This window comes from Strigops habroptila, chromosome 3, assembly GCF_004027225.2.
Source record: "Strigops habroptila isolate Jane chromosome 3, bStrHab1.2.pri, whole genome shotgun sequence".
In the NCBI taxonomy this organism is placed as follows: Eukaryota; Metazoa; Chordata; class Aves; order Psittaciformes; family Psittacidae; genus Strigops; species Strigops habroptila.
Genome location: NC_044279.2, coordinates 76,919,405 through 76,933,475, shown reverse-complemented (window position 1 = coordinate 76,933,475; position 14,071 = coordinate 76,919,405). Strand labels below are relative to the sequence as shown.

General features: G+C 38.1%; 1 protein-coding gene across 23 annotated transcripts in view; it reads right to left on the bottom strand.

The window, feature by feature from the left end:
• Positions 1-14,071, bottom strand: part of TNRC6B (trinucleotide repeat containing adaptor 6B) — a 146,859-nt gene that overhangs the window by 122,708 nt on the left and 10,080 nt on the right. For 12 of the 23 annotated variants that reach the window (XM_030478314.1, XM_030478313.1, XM_030478318.1 and 9 more), the window contains exons 2-4: positions 7,724-7,796; positions 3,996-4,094; positions 2,709-2,807 (exon numbers count right to left, since the gene is read on the bottom strand). In XM_030478314.1, coding sequence (XP_030334174.1) covers positions 2,709-2,807; positions 3,996-4,004 — 108 coding nt within the window. In that variant the 5' untranslated portion in view covers positions 4,005-4,094; positions 7,724-7,796. Of the gene's footprint in view, positions 1-2,708; positions 2,808-3,995; positions 4,095-7,723; positions 7,797-14,071 lie in introns of those variants that run through there. The other 11 variants (XM_030478339.1, XM_030478321.1, XM_030478329.1 and 8 more) reach the window with 6 other exon arrangements.

Genomic DNA, 14,071 nt, shown 5'->3' with positions numbered 1-14,071 from the left:
CTGCAAGACTGAAGAAATATCAAGACACAATGCTTGCCCACTTTTATTTCATAATTATTCTGAGGCACCCAATAAAAGATGCTATGAATCACCATAAACTGTAATTTCATTCTTTGCATCACATGCAAAAATCTCTTTTTGGCTAGAAATGAATTATTCGTAACAATGGTTAAGAATCTTAATCTGCCGTCATATATGATATAATCAAATATATCATCACTGAAGTAGCTGGAATGTTCTTAATCAGCATTTACTAATCTTATAAGAGCTATGAGCTGCAGACTCAACTTCTACAACGTTTAAGAGAAGAGCTTCAAAGGAGCTGCTTACATATGAAGCATTCCAAGTCCATCTTAAATGTGCATAGGAAATAAAATGCTAGAAGACAATGGCTTCTTTAGATATCATTTACAGGCACAAAAAATCATTTCTAGTGATGGCAAGAGAATAGACAAATTATGAGGTTTTTGAGAACAGAATATAAAAGAGTGAGGTCCGGAAGGGTTGCTGGTACTTAAATACTGGTATTAAAAAAACACCTAGAAAAACACAGAAGAAAGGATCCAGTGATCTGAACAATAAGCATAACAACAATATATTTACCTTTTATTTACAGTTTAGTGTTTTGGAATGGATGAAAGGGGATAAACGAAAGCTTCAAATAAAATATGAGTGAATAGGTAGCTATATTAGCGTCTCTGAAGCACAAAACTAACTTCTGCCAAAAAACCTCATGTCATCTGCCTGGAGGAGCTGGGGAACAGAGGGGTAAGTCCTGACAAAAGAAAAAAAACACACTAAACTACATTACTGAAGTCTTAAAAAATATTCCTCAGCAAAACATGAAAATGGCTCAGATCATGTAAACATTTGTAAATTAAGGACATGATTTCATGATAGAAGACAATATTTTTTCCCTAAATTTTTCTAGGGCAAGTCCTTCAACTGTTACAGCTAAAAAACTCTCCTGAGACCAGGAACTCGAGGATAATCATTTACAGACTAAAGAAACACTGAAAAATACACTTTGGTGAGTAGTCCTGTAATCACAGGGAGGACTAGGTATAGTCACGAGTCTGTTTTACTTAATATATATAGCTCTTTAATTAATACCACTGAATACCAGATGTATGATTCCAGATCTCCCATGTTCTCTAAACCACAATTATTTCAAAGCAATAATGCACACACACACTTAGATATTTAAAGTCAGTCTAAAAGATTTGGTTTGAAGTTAAAGCTCACTAAATTTTCTGAACACCTAATGCTGGAACAGATACAATCTTTGCCATTACACCCAGAACTAAGAATGCCAAAGAAAAAAAACCATACTTTTCATTGGAAGAAAATAGTAAGTTCCACAAGACAGTTACTTCAATCTACTTCCTGCCACACAAACAAACAACTAGGCAACCGTACGTATACAAACAGAGAGGTACCTGTGTGTATATACATAAATATATACACACACACACACAGAGAATCTGCCCGAGAAAGATTCTCTCCAGCAAAAAGTAAGCACCAGTAGTCATGCCAATAAAACTAGTAATTAATTGTATCACGATGCTTCCTCTTACATGTCTATCCCCCCACTGAACCTTATAATCATATCATTGTCAAGAGATGAATTCAATACCCTGGATGGCTGCAGGTACATCCACTGATATTTTTTCATTTGTCAGATCCTAATCTAGGGAGTCTTCCTTCAAAAGTGATTTAAAATTAACACAATTGCTAAAGGATGTGCAGGAAAATTTCCAAATCCTTTTTCTAATAATTAATCACCTCCTAACTTGATACTTATGGCTTAAAACCCACGATCTGTTCTATTAGAACATAAACTGATAAGAACATTTCCCGAAAAAGCTCCAGCTAGAAAACAACAAATTTTAATTTTAGTCCTCCAGGGTTTGTTTTTCTTTTCTTTAGCCAGTCTCTTACAAAAAAATACAACAGAGCTAACAACGATTCAGATTTTTGTGACATTTAGGAGCCATATTTTAAACACAGATCGGTTACAAAGTTAAAACTAACTCATTGGGATAGCTGGGAGTACAAAATAAATTTATAAACCTCTTGAAGAATATGCTAATCACTATGCAAACCTAAGTATGTCTTAACTAGACATCTGCATCTTCAGGAAGTAAGCAAAAAGTAGGACACAACCAACATTAAATTCAACAGCACACTTTATAGACTCTTGTCCCAGCACAGTACCTTGAGAAACAAAGGTATCTTTAAAAGCAACATACTATCCAGTCTCACAACAAAGCACATGCTGGCAAGTTCAAGGAAACAAGAAGCAGAACAACTTGAATATAGACCACTCAATAATCCACAAACAGTGACACCTGCACCTAAGTGTCCACATGCCTAATTCTTTAAGTCAGCTGAGAGGGTGGGTGGGTAGGACAGAAAGCTTGATAAGCCCTTCCAGTTCTAACAAATGGAATACAAAGTTAGTATTTCTTTACAAGAGTTTCCTCTTTCCTTTCTAAGAGTGCCCAAACACATAGTTCCAATCCTTAGCAGATGGCAGATACACCCTTCTAACGACCTTTTAAAAACTTCATTTTTTAAATAACTCCAGGGTAATGAATATTATTTACTCGCATATTAAAAATACCACCAGCAGTCAATATTTACTCCATGTATGCCCCATTGCAGCCAAGCAAGCTCTTGCTCTTCCAAAACACAGTGGCATTTACCTCACTGACCTTGGGACTGCCTTCCTCCAGTATTTCTCCCTCATCAGTTTGCATGGGAACAGGATCTGTGCAAAGCTCTGCAGAAATGCAAAATACTGCCTAAAAGATAAAAAAGAAAGATATTTTCAAAACAATGATTTTTCCGCCTTTACCAGTGTGAGATTGCAGTGCACATAAATAACAATTCTTAGCAATGACCTTCAATGTTCCCCTTCTGCACGTATTTGTTGAATTTATATGTTTTACACAAACAAGACAACTGTTATTCAGGACAAGACATAACTCTACTTAATCAAGAGGGGAAAAAAAAAGCACCTAACAGGAATATACTTTTTCATTTTAAAATCTGCTATTGCTGAGTATTTAATGTATTCATTGTGTTTACTCATTAAAGCTACAGTCAGTAAGGAATAATCACACAGACTAGAGCTGAGCAATTCTTACTAAGAAATAACTTTTGTGCAAATATAAGCTTCAGAGATTCAGCTTACAGACAATCTAAAGGTTATTAGTTTGAAAAATTACTAGACTCCCAGAGAACCCACAGTAGCTTCGAATTCTTACTTTAGGGAATTTTTTACTTCATTTTAGAAATAAATACATTCTAGGCTCTAAATAGTTCAGGGAATTGATAAATTCATTCATCTGCAGGACGACATTTCCAATCTAACCCAGGTCAACAGCTCCCAGTGTTTCCAATATTCAACACTACTTGGTAACTTGTTTTTAAACTTCTTTAACAGTGTCAGTGAAGTTCCAACTGAGCAAAATCTACACCCCAAACTCCACCCTTAGAATTGTAAAGTAACTTACGGAAGAATGCAATATAGTTAGGGAGACTTTGGTTACAAAGATTAGAATGCCTTCTACTCCGCAAGATGAGCCATCTTTCAGAGGTAACAGATCAAATCAATTTAAGAGATCAAACACATCAGCATAAATTCAGCAGGAATCTCTCACATTCAAAATGCAAGATATAAGCTATCAACAGGTCTGTAACATTCTGGGTATGTGGAAAGTAAAGGCTCACACCAAGTTAAGAACTCTTTTAAAGCCAAGAGCTGTCCGCTGTTAGCAGCTGTCCCTCTCAAGCTGCTGTAATTCTTCAACTGCACCAGCATTTAAAATCCATTTAAAGTCTCTCCACTTGCACCTCAAGTACAGAGCTGCTGATCCTACTATCACCTTCAAAGCAGCAGTTCCATGACTGGAAACTGGCAATTCTGGAAGTGCAAATAGCAATAAGGTCAAAAAGAGAATCCCTGGAAATCATTCATCAAGATGCACCTTCTTCATTTCAAGGTTAAAGCTTCTTCATAAGGTAAGGCTGTCTGCACAGCCAACATCTTCTGTATGTTGTGCATAGGTAGACAACATCTTTCATGGCTATTAAGTTGACACAAGGAATGAAGAATGTGTTCTACAAACATAAAGGGCCTGAAGCTACAAAATGTTACATGCAACTCCTTAAATCTTACAACCAACAAGTTGTTATGTCCAGTAATATATATTCTTATGCAAAGCATGAGAGCTATAAATACTTTCAGTATAGTAATTTCTTTTTCTGGGGAGAGAGGAAGGAGGATAAAGCAGACCTCTCACTCCAGTCCTCACCAAACATCCTGCCTGCAGCATATAACAAAAAATCGTAGGTATCAAATGCTAAGCATTACTTGTATCATGCATCTATGCCAAGATCCTCCTGCACAGGACAAGTATTTCTTGCTGCTAGGCCATGTTCTGTTCTGCAGGAGGAGGGGAGAGGACAGGCCTGGCAGTCCCTGTCCATGGTACTTCACCACACTGCTTCAGAAACCACGTCAGAGCTTCTGGAGCTGGGAGCTTCTGAGCATGGTTTTGTAATAGCAGACTTCAGTAATTGTGAAGCTCCAGATTGTTAGACAGATATCCTGATGTCTGATGACCAAAGCAGCTTTGGCTAGAAGGATTGTTGAAGCGCTGAACTTACTTCAAATCAGAGAAACAAGCAAGATTGAACTTGAGCTAGACAAGCATTAAAAAAAGCTTATAAAATAAACCAAGAGGCAGGCAGGTCAGGCCAAGACCACATCAAGCATGGGTCATTGTTCATTCAGAGTGCAGGAAGAGCTCACAGATGAACCTCTGAAAAACTGCCATGTTTAGCTTCTGAGATATCCCTTGCTACAAGATAGCAATCTTGGCAATACTTTGACACCAGTTTTTATATATTACTCCTGGAAGAAGACAAAAACCTTCCAACCAGTGCATCTCAAAGAAAACAAAAAAGTCAGTAGAACAGGGAAATAAAATAAAAAAAATATTGAAAGGCTACAAGAACAAATAAATCAGATCTCCCACACATGACAGATTAAATATGCTGAACTATCCATAGCTCAGAGATCAGAGTAGGAAATGGAAAAACAGAGAGAGAAACCTGCAAAAAAGCAAATGTAATGGAGAAGGAAAAGAGTTTATTCACTCATTTTGTCCTGTAATTCATCTTCATCAGCTTTAATGCTCAGGACATATATCATACTGTTTCACATGATGCTCAGTTAGAATGAACTCACCAGCATGGGATGGTGAGAAGGGGGAAGTTTTAGAAAACTGTAACTTACTTGAAAAATTCACAAGGGGAAAAGAAAAACCACCAATAATATCTTGCAGCTGGTGTAGGAAGACCCTAGGCCACAGGCTACAAGAGGAAGTTTCGCAGAACACTACCCTCCTATTGTATTTTGCTCCATTGGATTTGCTTCTGGCTTCTTTCAGGAGACAAAACATCAGGCAAGAAACTGCAAGCCCAATTCAATAGTATCATTTTTATGTCCTTTCTGCATACATGAATTCTTGATTCCCATGGCCACTGACACGAGTGCTACATTTCAAGTTTATTGCCAAAGGCAGGCATTTGGGGATTCCTGAATCCATGGGAAATTATATCTGGAAGACTTTTGTAGGAGACATTAACAACTCAGGGTGACTTCTCAGCCAAAGTGACTGCTTAGTGCCAGCATGTGAAGAAATAACAATTAATCCATGTTGTTGACACCACCGCCTCTTAGGCTCACTAGCTTCTGAGCAGAGGACTGAAGGTCACACACAGGGTAATCTTATACACAGACGATAGACAATCAGAATTTGTACTAGCGTCCTACAGAATTTGGAAAAAAGGCCAATGCTAAAAGGCATTTATTTACTTATTTCCAATATTTATACGATATGCCAGGTTCCCAGGGGATAATACATAAAGTTTATAGACACTCCATTTGGATTTTCAGATGCAATTTCTGCCAAAGACACTCCTGGAAAAGGTCAAAAGTAAAATAATCTTATTCCATTCTTGTGTATAACCATCAGAACTACTCAGATGGGACTGAAATCCCCCAATCATTTTATTCACCTGGCATCCTCTAGAAAAATTAACCAACTTGGGCTTGAGTCCCCTTTCAGCAGAAAAGATGTATGCATTTCATTCAGTGACGTCAGGATGATGGATGCAGCTACCAGTCATAAATTTAGTATAAGCTGAACAGCGCAAAGCACTGTATGGAGACTCTCTCTTCACTACTGCATTGTTGCACACTGGCAAGTAAAGCTTGAGCCAAATAGCAGTGAACAAAGTACTCATATTCCCCCAGGTAGAAAGGTCCACCATTCAGAAACACAAGTCCTCATTAGCAAGAGAGAGCTGGAATTGAAATGTCTTCAAATTTACTGCTCATCAAACAAGCATCACTGGAAATAAGCACCTTATCTAATACAAGGGCCTTTCATACAGCAACACTATTTTTCAGGTTGCCAGCAGCAATTCACTGTCAACTCAAGAATAAAAGTGTTCCTCGTTTGATAGAGAGGAAAGGAAAAAAAAAAAAAGAAACCCAAAACATTTCAAGCTTCTGAAGAGTGCAGCTGTAAGAGAAGCACTTATTAACGTAAACCCAGTTGTGGTTCCTGTGAATTCCAAAGTCTAAATTAGATACGGCCCACTGGAAAAGCTCTGAAGGACAAAGAGGCTGTGCAAACTGTCACTATAGCAGATAGTAAACTGAAATTGAAGGTAGGTCCCAAACTCTCTCACAAGAGCACAAAGCAAAACAGGCACACAAGTGCTCTTCAAAGATATGATCATGTATACAAGGCATACTTGAGAAAAAGCAGCTAGAACAAGATTGAACTGAACCGTCTTACATGAGACTAAGCTTGACACCATCACATTGATACACGATTGCAATCATTAGTCTCTATCTAAATATAGACAAAAAAAAAAAAATGTTAACTTTTAACAGACGGTCTAGCCATGTTATATCTAATTGCTACAGCTTTACATTACATTCAGTTTAAGATTGCACAAAAGCAACTGAAAATTCGATATATGGAAAAGAACAGAATATTTTTTAATCACCTAAATGCAAGTCGAGAGGTACTGAGATGAAAGCAAAGGCATGCAGAAGATCAACAAAATCTGAATGTAACTTCATTGCTTGTAGGAACTAATCACTTAAAGATTACAGTGACTTTCAAATCTCATAATAAATTAATTAATTTTCAAAGAAAACCATCATACACATCAATTTTAGCTGACAAAAATCACATCAGGCAGTTCCAGAAAAAACATCAGACCCAAACCCACAGGAAATAACACACTAGAAAGTATATGAAAACAGTAATATATCATAGAATGGTTTGGGTTGGAAAGGATCTTAAGATCATCCAGTTCCAACCCCCCTGCCATGGGCCTACAGCATGTTGCACAAGGCTGTGTCCAATCCGGTCTTGAACACTGTCAGGGATGGAGCATTTACAACTTCTTTGGGCAACCTGTGCCAGTGCCTCACCACCCTCACAGTAAAGAACTTCTTCCTTACATCTAACCTGAACTTCCCCTGTTTAAGTTTGAACCCATCGCCCCTTGTCCTATCACTACAGTCCCTGATGAAGAGTCATCCTAAAGTTGGTTAAAAACTACTACAGGTTAACATTCTCACCTCCAACTTTCAAGAATACAATATTGAACTTCGGTTGATTTTTACCTTTGACAGTTTCCAAGGGCTGCCAAAGCCCACAAGGATCCGTCCTGGCTACATTCAGTGCAAAAACAAAACCCTAAAAGGAGACAAAGAAAAAAGAGGAATTTAAAAGGTCAGCCAGCTGTGAGCATTAGTAGATAAAACACATGTAAAACCAAAACTCAATGCTCCCAAAGCATTTAGAAAAAGCCATATTCATCTTAAAAAAAAAAAAAAAAATCATGTAAACAAAATATTGTAATCACAAAAGCAGCAATACAGCCCCCTCTCATCCCCTTCCCCCTGTAATTTGTGCAATAGTGGGGAGATGGCAAAAAGAGCTACAATTAGGGTTAGAGTTAAGGAGAGAAGTACATTTTTCTCTCACTATTCTTCCACTTCAACTGCCACCCCAGTCTAGGAAATTATTCTTCAAAGGCAAGATATTTACATATTGCAAAAAGCATTGACTTGCTGAGCCTGAGGCTCAAATTTAGGCTTTTATAGAATAAAGTTGCACCACTGCTGGAAACGCATCTTTACCTCAGAGAAGAATGTTAAAAACATAATACTGTTCATTGCTTACCCACACAACTTAAACCAACAATCAGTTTTGAGGGGGGAAAAAAAAAAAAGAACCCTTTTACTATGACCCACCAAGATGTTTAAGAGGTATCTTACACCTGATATCTATTGTATTTAGTCTGCTGGCTGATGAGCTTGCTCTCAATCTTCATTAATAGTATAGATACTTGCCTGACACTGAAAAATAACAATGTACCTTGCATAATGCTGCATGACAGAAACCTCAAACTGATATTGAACAGGCATTTCCCCTTCCAAGGATTTACTGTCAGCATCAGAGTTTCTGTAAACTTTGCCACTAGAACCACTTGGAGGGGTGGGAATAAAAATCTAACATTTCCTTAAAAAAAAAAAACCAGCAATTTCTCCTAAAATAAATGTCACTGTTTAAACCAGGCACTGCGAATTTTATATGTGATGAAAATGTTATTTGTTTGGCAGCAAGTTACAATTTCCTCATTACTAATCATCATATCAACCTTCTCGCAAGTTTTTAATTGTTTAATTTACTATGTACAGGTAAAAAACTGAAATGTTCATTTTTCACCCAGAAATGAACATGCAGGCAAAGCGCTAGCAAAGCGGATGTGCAACATGTTCAGTCTTCCCAATAACTCCCAAGTAGTTTTTCCAAGTGAAAAATCTATGTTAAGTACATCACCAGCTTAATATTACCATGTCCCCAAAGTGTTAGCAACCTTAGAGCCCACATCTAAATTAAGAATGTTTTTAGTAGGCATGGCATTTTAAATCATTGTTAGAAACTAAGGCTCTGGAGACAGAAGTCTAATAAAACTCAAACTCTTTATAACTTTTACAGTAAGTGAATACATACTTTGAAATTAGTAAGAAGCCAGAATATTCACCACTTCGCAGTAAAAAAAGCACTGTTTTCATCTTAGTGAACTAAGTAAAGCAAGTTGAGTTTACCTGGCTTCACTAGGTATCTGATTAAGACCTCTACTACTGAAATATATTGAAAATAATAGGCAAAGGTAAGAGTAACCCACTCCATTCACAGAATGGTTTGGGATGGAAAGGACCTTAAGATCATCTAGTTCCAAGCCCTCTGCCATGGGCAGGGACACCTGACACTAGACCAGGTTGCCCAAGGCTCTGTCCAACCTGGCCTTGAACACTGCCAGGGATGGAGCATTTACCACTCCTCTGGGCAACCTGTTCCAGTGCCTCACCACCCTCACAGTAAAGAACTTCTTCCTTACATCTAACCTGAACTTCCCCCGGTTAAGTTTAAACCCATTACCCCTCATCCTATCACTACATTGTCTGCAAGGTTTCAATTTTCCCTATTAATTTCCAAACTGGGGCAGGGGGGAAAGTGTGTGTGTGTGAGAAAAAGAAAAATCAATCCCTCAACTGAATGTTTAACTATTATCCACCTGCCTAAAACATCCCGGAAATACTCAGCCACACCATTTAATACACTATCATTAAGGCATGCAGACAAGTACCCAATATTTTATAGGTGGAGTCAAAGGCTGTTGTTGACTTAGCGGTTTTATGACATGTTTCTAACATATACCTCCATACACCAAGAGGATCAGCCAAAAAGCAAGACCAATGAAGGGCCTGTGCAGTTTTTGACAGCATAGGATCTGAAGTGGAGAATAGGAACTATTGCAGAAGCTGGCCAAACCCCCATTTTTCCCCAGAAAGCGGTTGTTGCAGGCTGGATACTAAAATAGTGTCGAATTAGTATCTAACAAAAGCATTCAAAGTTCCAGCCAAACCACCACATGCTTATGGGCCACTAATGTCTCCATGGGAGGAGAGAGAACTGCTACTAATTATGCCAATAATCTGTCTTATCTCATTACAGAATCTTATTCAAGAAAAGGAGTATGGATTCCTATTCCTAGTTGAAAAAAGTCTCTCAGCAGTATCTAATTTTTACTAGATATAAGACAAGGAAAGACTGATCCTCTTCCTCCTGTTATTCTGACAAATTTAGGCTTATGTTTCTAGAGCAATAACAATGTTCATTAGCAAAGTCAAAGTGGCACAAGAGAGTAGAAACCAGTGAAAAAAGTTTGGGTTAAAGACAGAACAGGACGTGTAGCTGAGCAGGACTGCAAAGGTGTTACAGCAAGAAGAATCTCAGTGTCTACCACAGTCAGAACATAATTTAAGTGTCATGCATACATCTCCTAATTCAAATTCTCGGAGTATGTATCTACTTTGGCCAGGGTGCATCAACCCAGTTGCTGAACTGCACAGCACCAGGAAATCAGACACAGTTTGATTCAGTAGCCAGAGGGGAGGAAAGAGAAAAACAAATGAATAACCCACCCACAATTTAGGCACCATTCCTCTAACAGAACAAAGTGGGGGACCTCCCTCTTCTCTCCAAAAACTGTGACAGTTCTTAACCTAGTACTAATCAGCTAACTACAACACTTACTAGTTCAGGAGCGTAGGCACACTGAAAGATCAGACTCAGTTTCTGTTATTGCAAGATAATGGAGGCAATTCATTACACTTACATACTCCTGGCTTACATGTACTAAGTCCTACCCCGACAGACTAGAACTGTATGCATGTAGAGTGTAACACCCCAAATATTCTGTATATATTTCTAGTTCCAATACAGCCAAGTGCAGCAATTTGCTTAGCTGGGTTAGGGAATCTATGAAGCAGAAGAATATCCTGTACAGAGTCACGACTCCTAGACTAGCTTTTTTCTTCAAGTGTTCTTTAGAGTGCTGCATGTCTTCCCACATCTGCCCACATCTGTGCATCAAGTTCTTTACTTACCCAAATACCTCCTTTCTGGTCACCTCACATAAGCTGTTGCTGTTGGAACACCAAAATATTCCAGGTGCACAGAACCAAAAGGAACAGGCTGCCATCAGGAAAGTGTTTTCTTCAAATTCTACCCCCCACACAACCTCCTATCCAAACCTGCAGAAACAGTAAACACTGGCAGCATGTGTGAAAGAATTTCTTAACGACTATGAGATACAACAGAAGAGTAGGAAGCTCTAAAAATACGATTTCTACTCACAACTGGGCAAAAACATAAGGTGAAACTTGTTTAAGAGCTGAGAGAACACACGTAAGTGTGCTCAAGGAAGCTGATTACATAATCCTACTCCTGAATATTAAATACTATGCGTAAAAATTAATCCCACTACCTGCCAATTGTGGGGTAATTAATCCTGTTTTGAAAGGATAACGTATCAGCAGCACTGAGCTGCCTATCACTCAAGCCCATTTCAAATCATTCAGAATCCATCGTTCTGTCTTAACCACAGCTAGAATTAAATACTTCAATTTTGGTTTTGCAAAACATAACCAACTTCCAGGAATGAAAAGAGGACCAGAACTGTTGGTTTACCACTATATATCCAAGTTAACATCACTGAAATCTAAATTATTCCAGTTGCCATTGTTCAGGCACCATAAAGGAAAGATTTGTTGTGAAGGTAACCAACAGGTGGCATGTTTCTAAATTCACTGCATCATCTTTGTTTGCTATGCCTCATGCTTAATATACAGCATTATTCAGTGACAAACTGTTCCCGTTTTCCTGAGCTTCCAACACTAACAAAAGAGCTTTCTGGTCATGATTTCCATTAAAACAATTTGTGACTAGAAAGGGTACATTTGGAGACAAAAGGGGGTCTTTGCTGCCACTGTGGTTTAACTGTCCCTTTGTTAAGTGGGTAGATGTTTGACAGTAGCAAATTTTAATTTTAAACTTAGTTCTGACTTACGTTGTGGAATGATTCTGACAAAGCAACCAAGAGCACACTCTACCCAAAAGCCTCAAGCTGTCTAAAAACATCACCTTACAAAAACCAGCTACTGATGTAACTACACAGAAACATCACATACCAATCAGGATACTGGGAAGTTGGCTTAAAGTCAGGCACAACTTCAAAACAATAAATACTTCATGTTTTTCCATCTACAGCACACTGGCACTGTAACAGTCATGACTTACTAAAAAAATTCTCCAGGACAATCCAGGTGTCACTGCAGTAGTCTTTCTCCACCTTTCAAGACTGAGGAGAGAAATGTAACTTGTAATCAATTACAAAAAATTCGCTATGATGAGGAGAGATGCTACTGGTACTTCAGAGGGATTTACAACCTCTTTCTTTCACATTGTTTAGAACAATTTCTTTGCATTAGTTAGGTGGAAGGAAACCCAGAAAGGATTAGCACTTCAAGGAAAAACAACTAAAGAGATGACCCTAAACAAAGCAGCTGGGAGGAATGGGAAAAGGCAGAAATCCTCAGCCTCTTATCAAAAAATAAATCCAGAGAACAGCATTTGGCAATGGTGACTGAGTACCCCGCAAAATCATCGTGGAGTTCTACAGCAAAACGTGATGTGGGATAAAATGTCCATTATGTTTAATTCAGTGCTAGCTGCACAACTTCATACTTTGTTCAATATTAACTTCCCTGCACTGATGTTTTTTGTACTATACGGAAAATGGTTCAGCTGTTAATGCAGATGACACAGCCACTTTCAACGAGAAGATAAATAAGTGTAACTTGGAATAGATACCATGTACATTAGTGTGTACTGCTCCTCTAAGGGAACATGAGACTAGACAGACTACACAGAAGTTGTCATTAACCTATATGTACAAAACACAAGCCCCAGTTCACAGCACTTAAGTCTTTTCACATCAACAGCCCAAATATAAATTATCAAACCACAACTTAGTAGTATTTCTTAACTCGTGTCTATATAATCTTTTAAAAAGCAAAAATTTTATTCACTTGATCACCTGGCTACTGGATCATCCGTTTCAAAAGCAGGGGAAGGAAAGGCAACCCGGGACTACACAAAAATGGTCCTAAGTCAGACTTTATATTTAGAAAATCCTGTTTCAAGCTCTTAAATCTGAAGACGGCCTTGAAACATGAGTTGAAGACAGAATATTGCATCGCCACCTTCCCAGTGTTCCAAAACATTTACATAAACAACACTGAAGGTGCTAAATCCTCCTCCTCCTCCTACTAAGGGAAAAATAAATTGAAAAGTTTATTTTAAAAAATATTTTGCTTACACCTTTTTGCTACTTTCTGTTGCAAAAAGCGGCATAAAAAATTCACTTCTTTCCTGCTCATACTGATTTTGCTAAAGAACCTGTTAAAGGCTACAGTTGACATAAAAAGTATTTGTCTCTACTTTGCCTCAGCAGCCTATTGTACGCTACACATCACTTCTCAGCTGTAATCAAGGTTACATCCCAACAGTATAATCAGCCCAAGGCTGCCAAGTGGTTAAGTTTTCCAAAGTTCTTTGTGCTTTATCCCACTCTATCTTTTCAGTGTGGCTCAAGCATACACACACACTCACATATATGTTTTTATGTATGTGTATGTAATAAACATCCTCAACACTATTTCTACTCTTTCTCTTCAAGTCCTTCAATACTACCACAATGTTTCTGGAAACTACTGAAACTGAGGTTGTTGGGAATACTCTTTTCTTAAGTGACCAACAGTGTCCTCTTGACAGCCAGCAGCAGTATAATAAGAGCTTTGGTGATGACTGGAGCATCTAGGAATTAGAACATGACAACTCGAGAATATTGGCTACTTTTTCAATCTATATCAAAGTTTTACCCAGACAACGTAATTAAAGAAATTTTTTAGCAAAGCTGGAAACAAACTATCACTCTAAAAAAAATTCCTTCTTTTCAGTTGTTCATCCCCTGTTCTCTTAGGCCTTGCAAACTAATCCTTTTCAGGCACCAAAAAAAGGGGCTATTTCACACTGCTAATACTGCTTCTACTTGATAA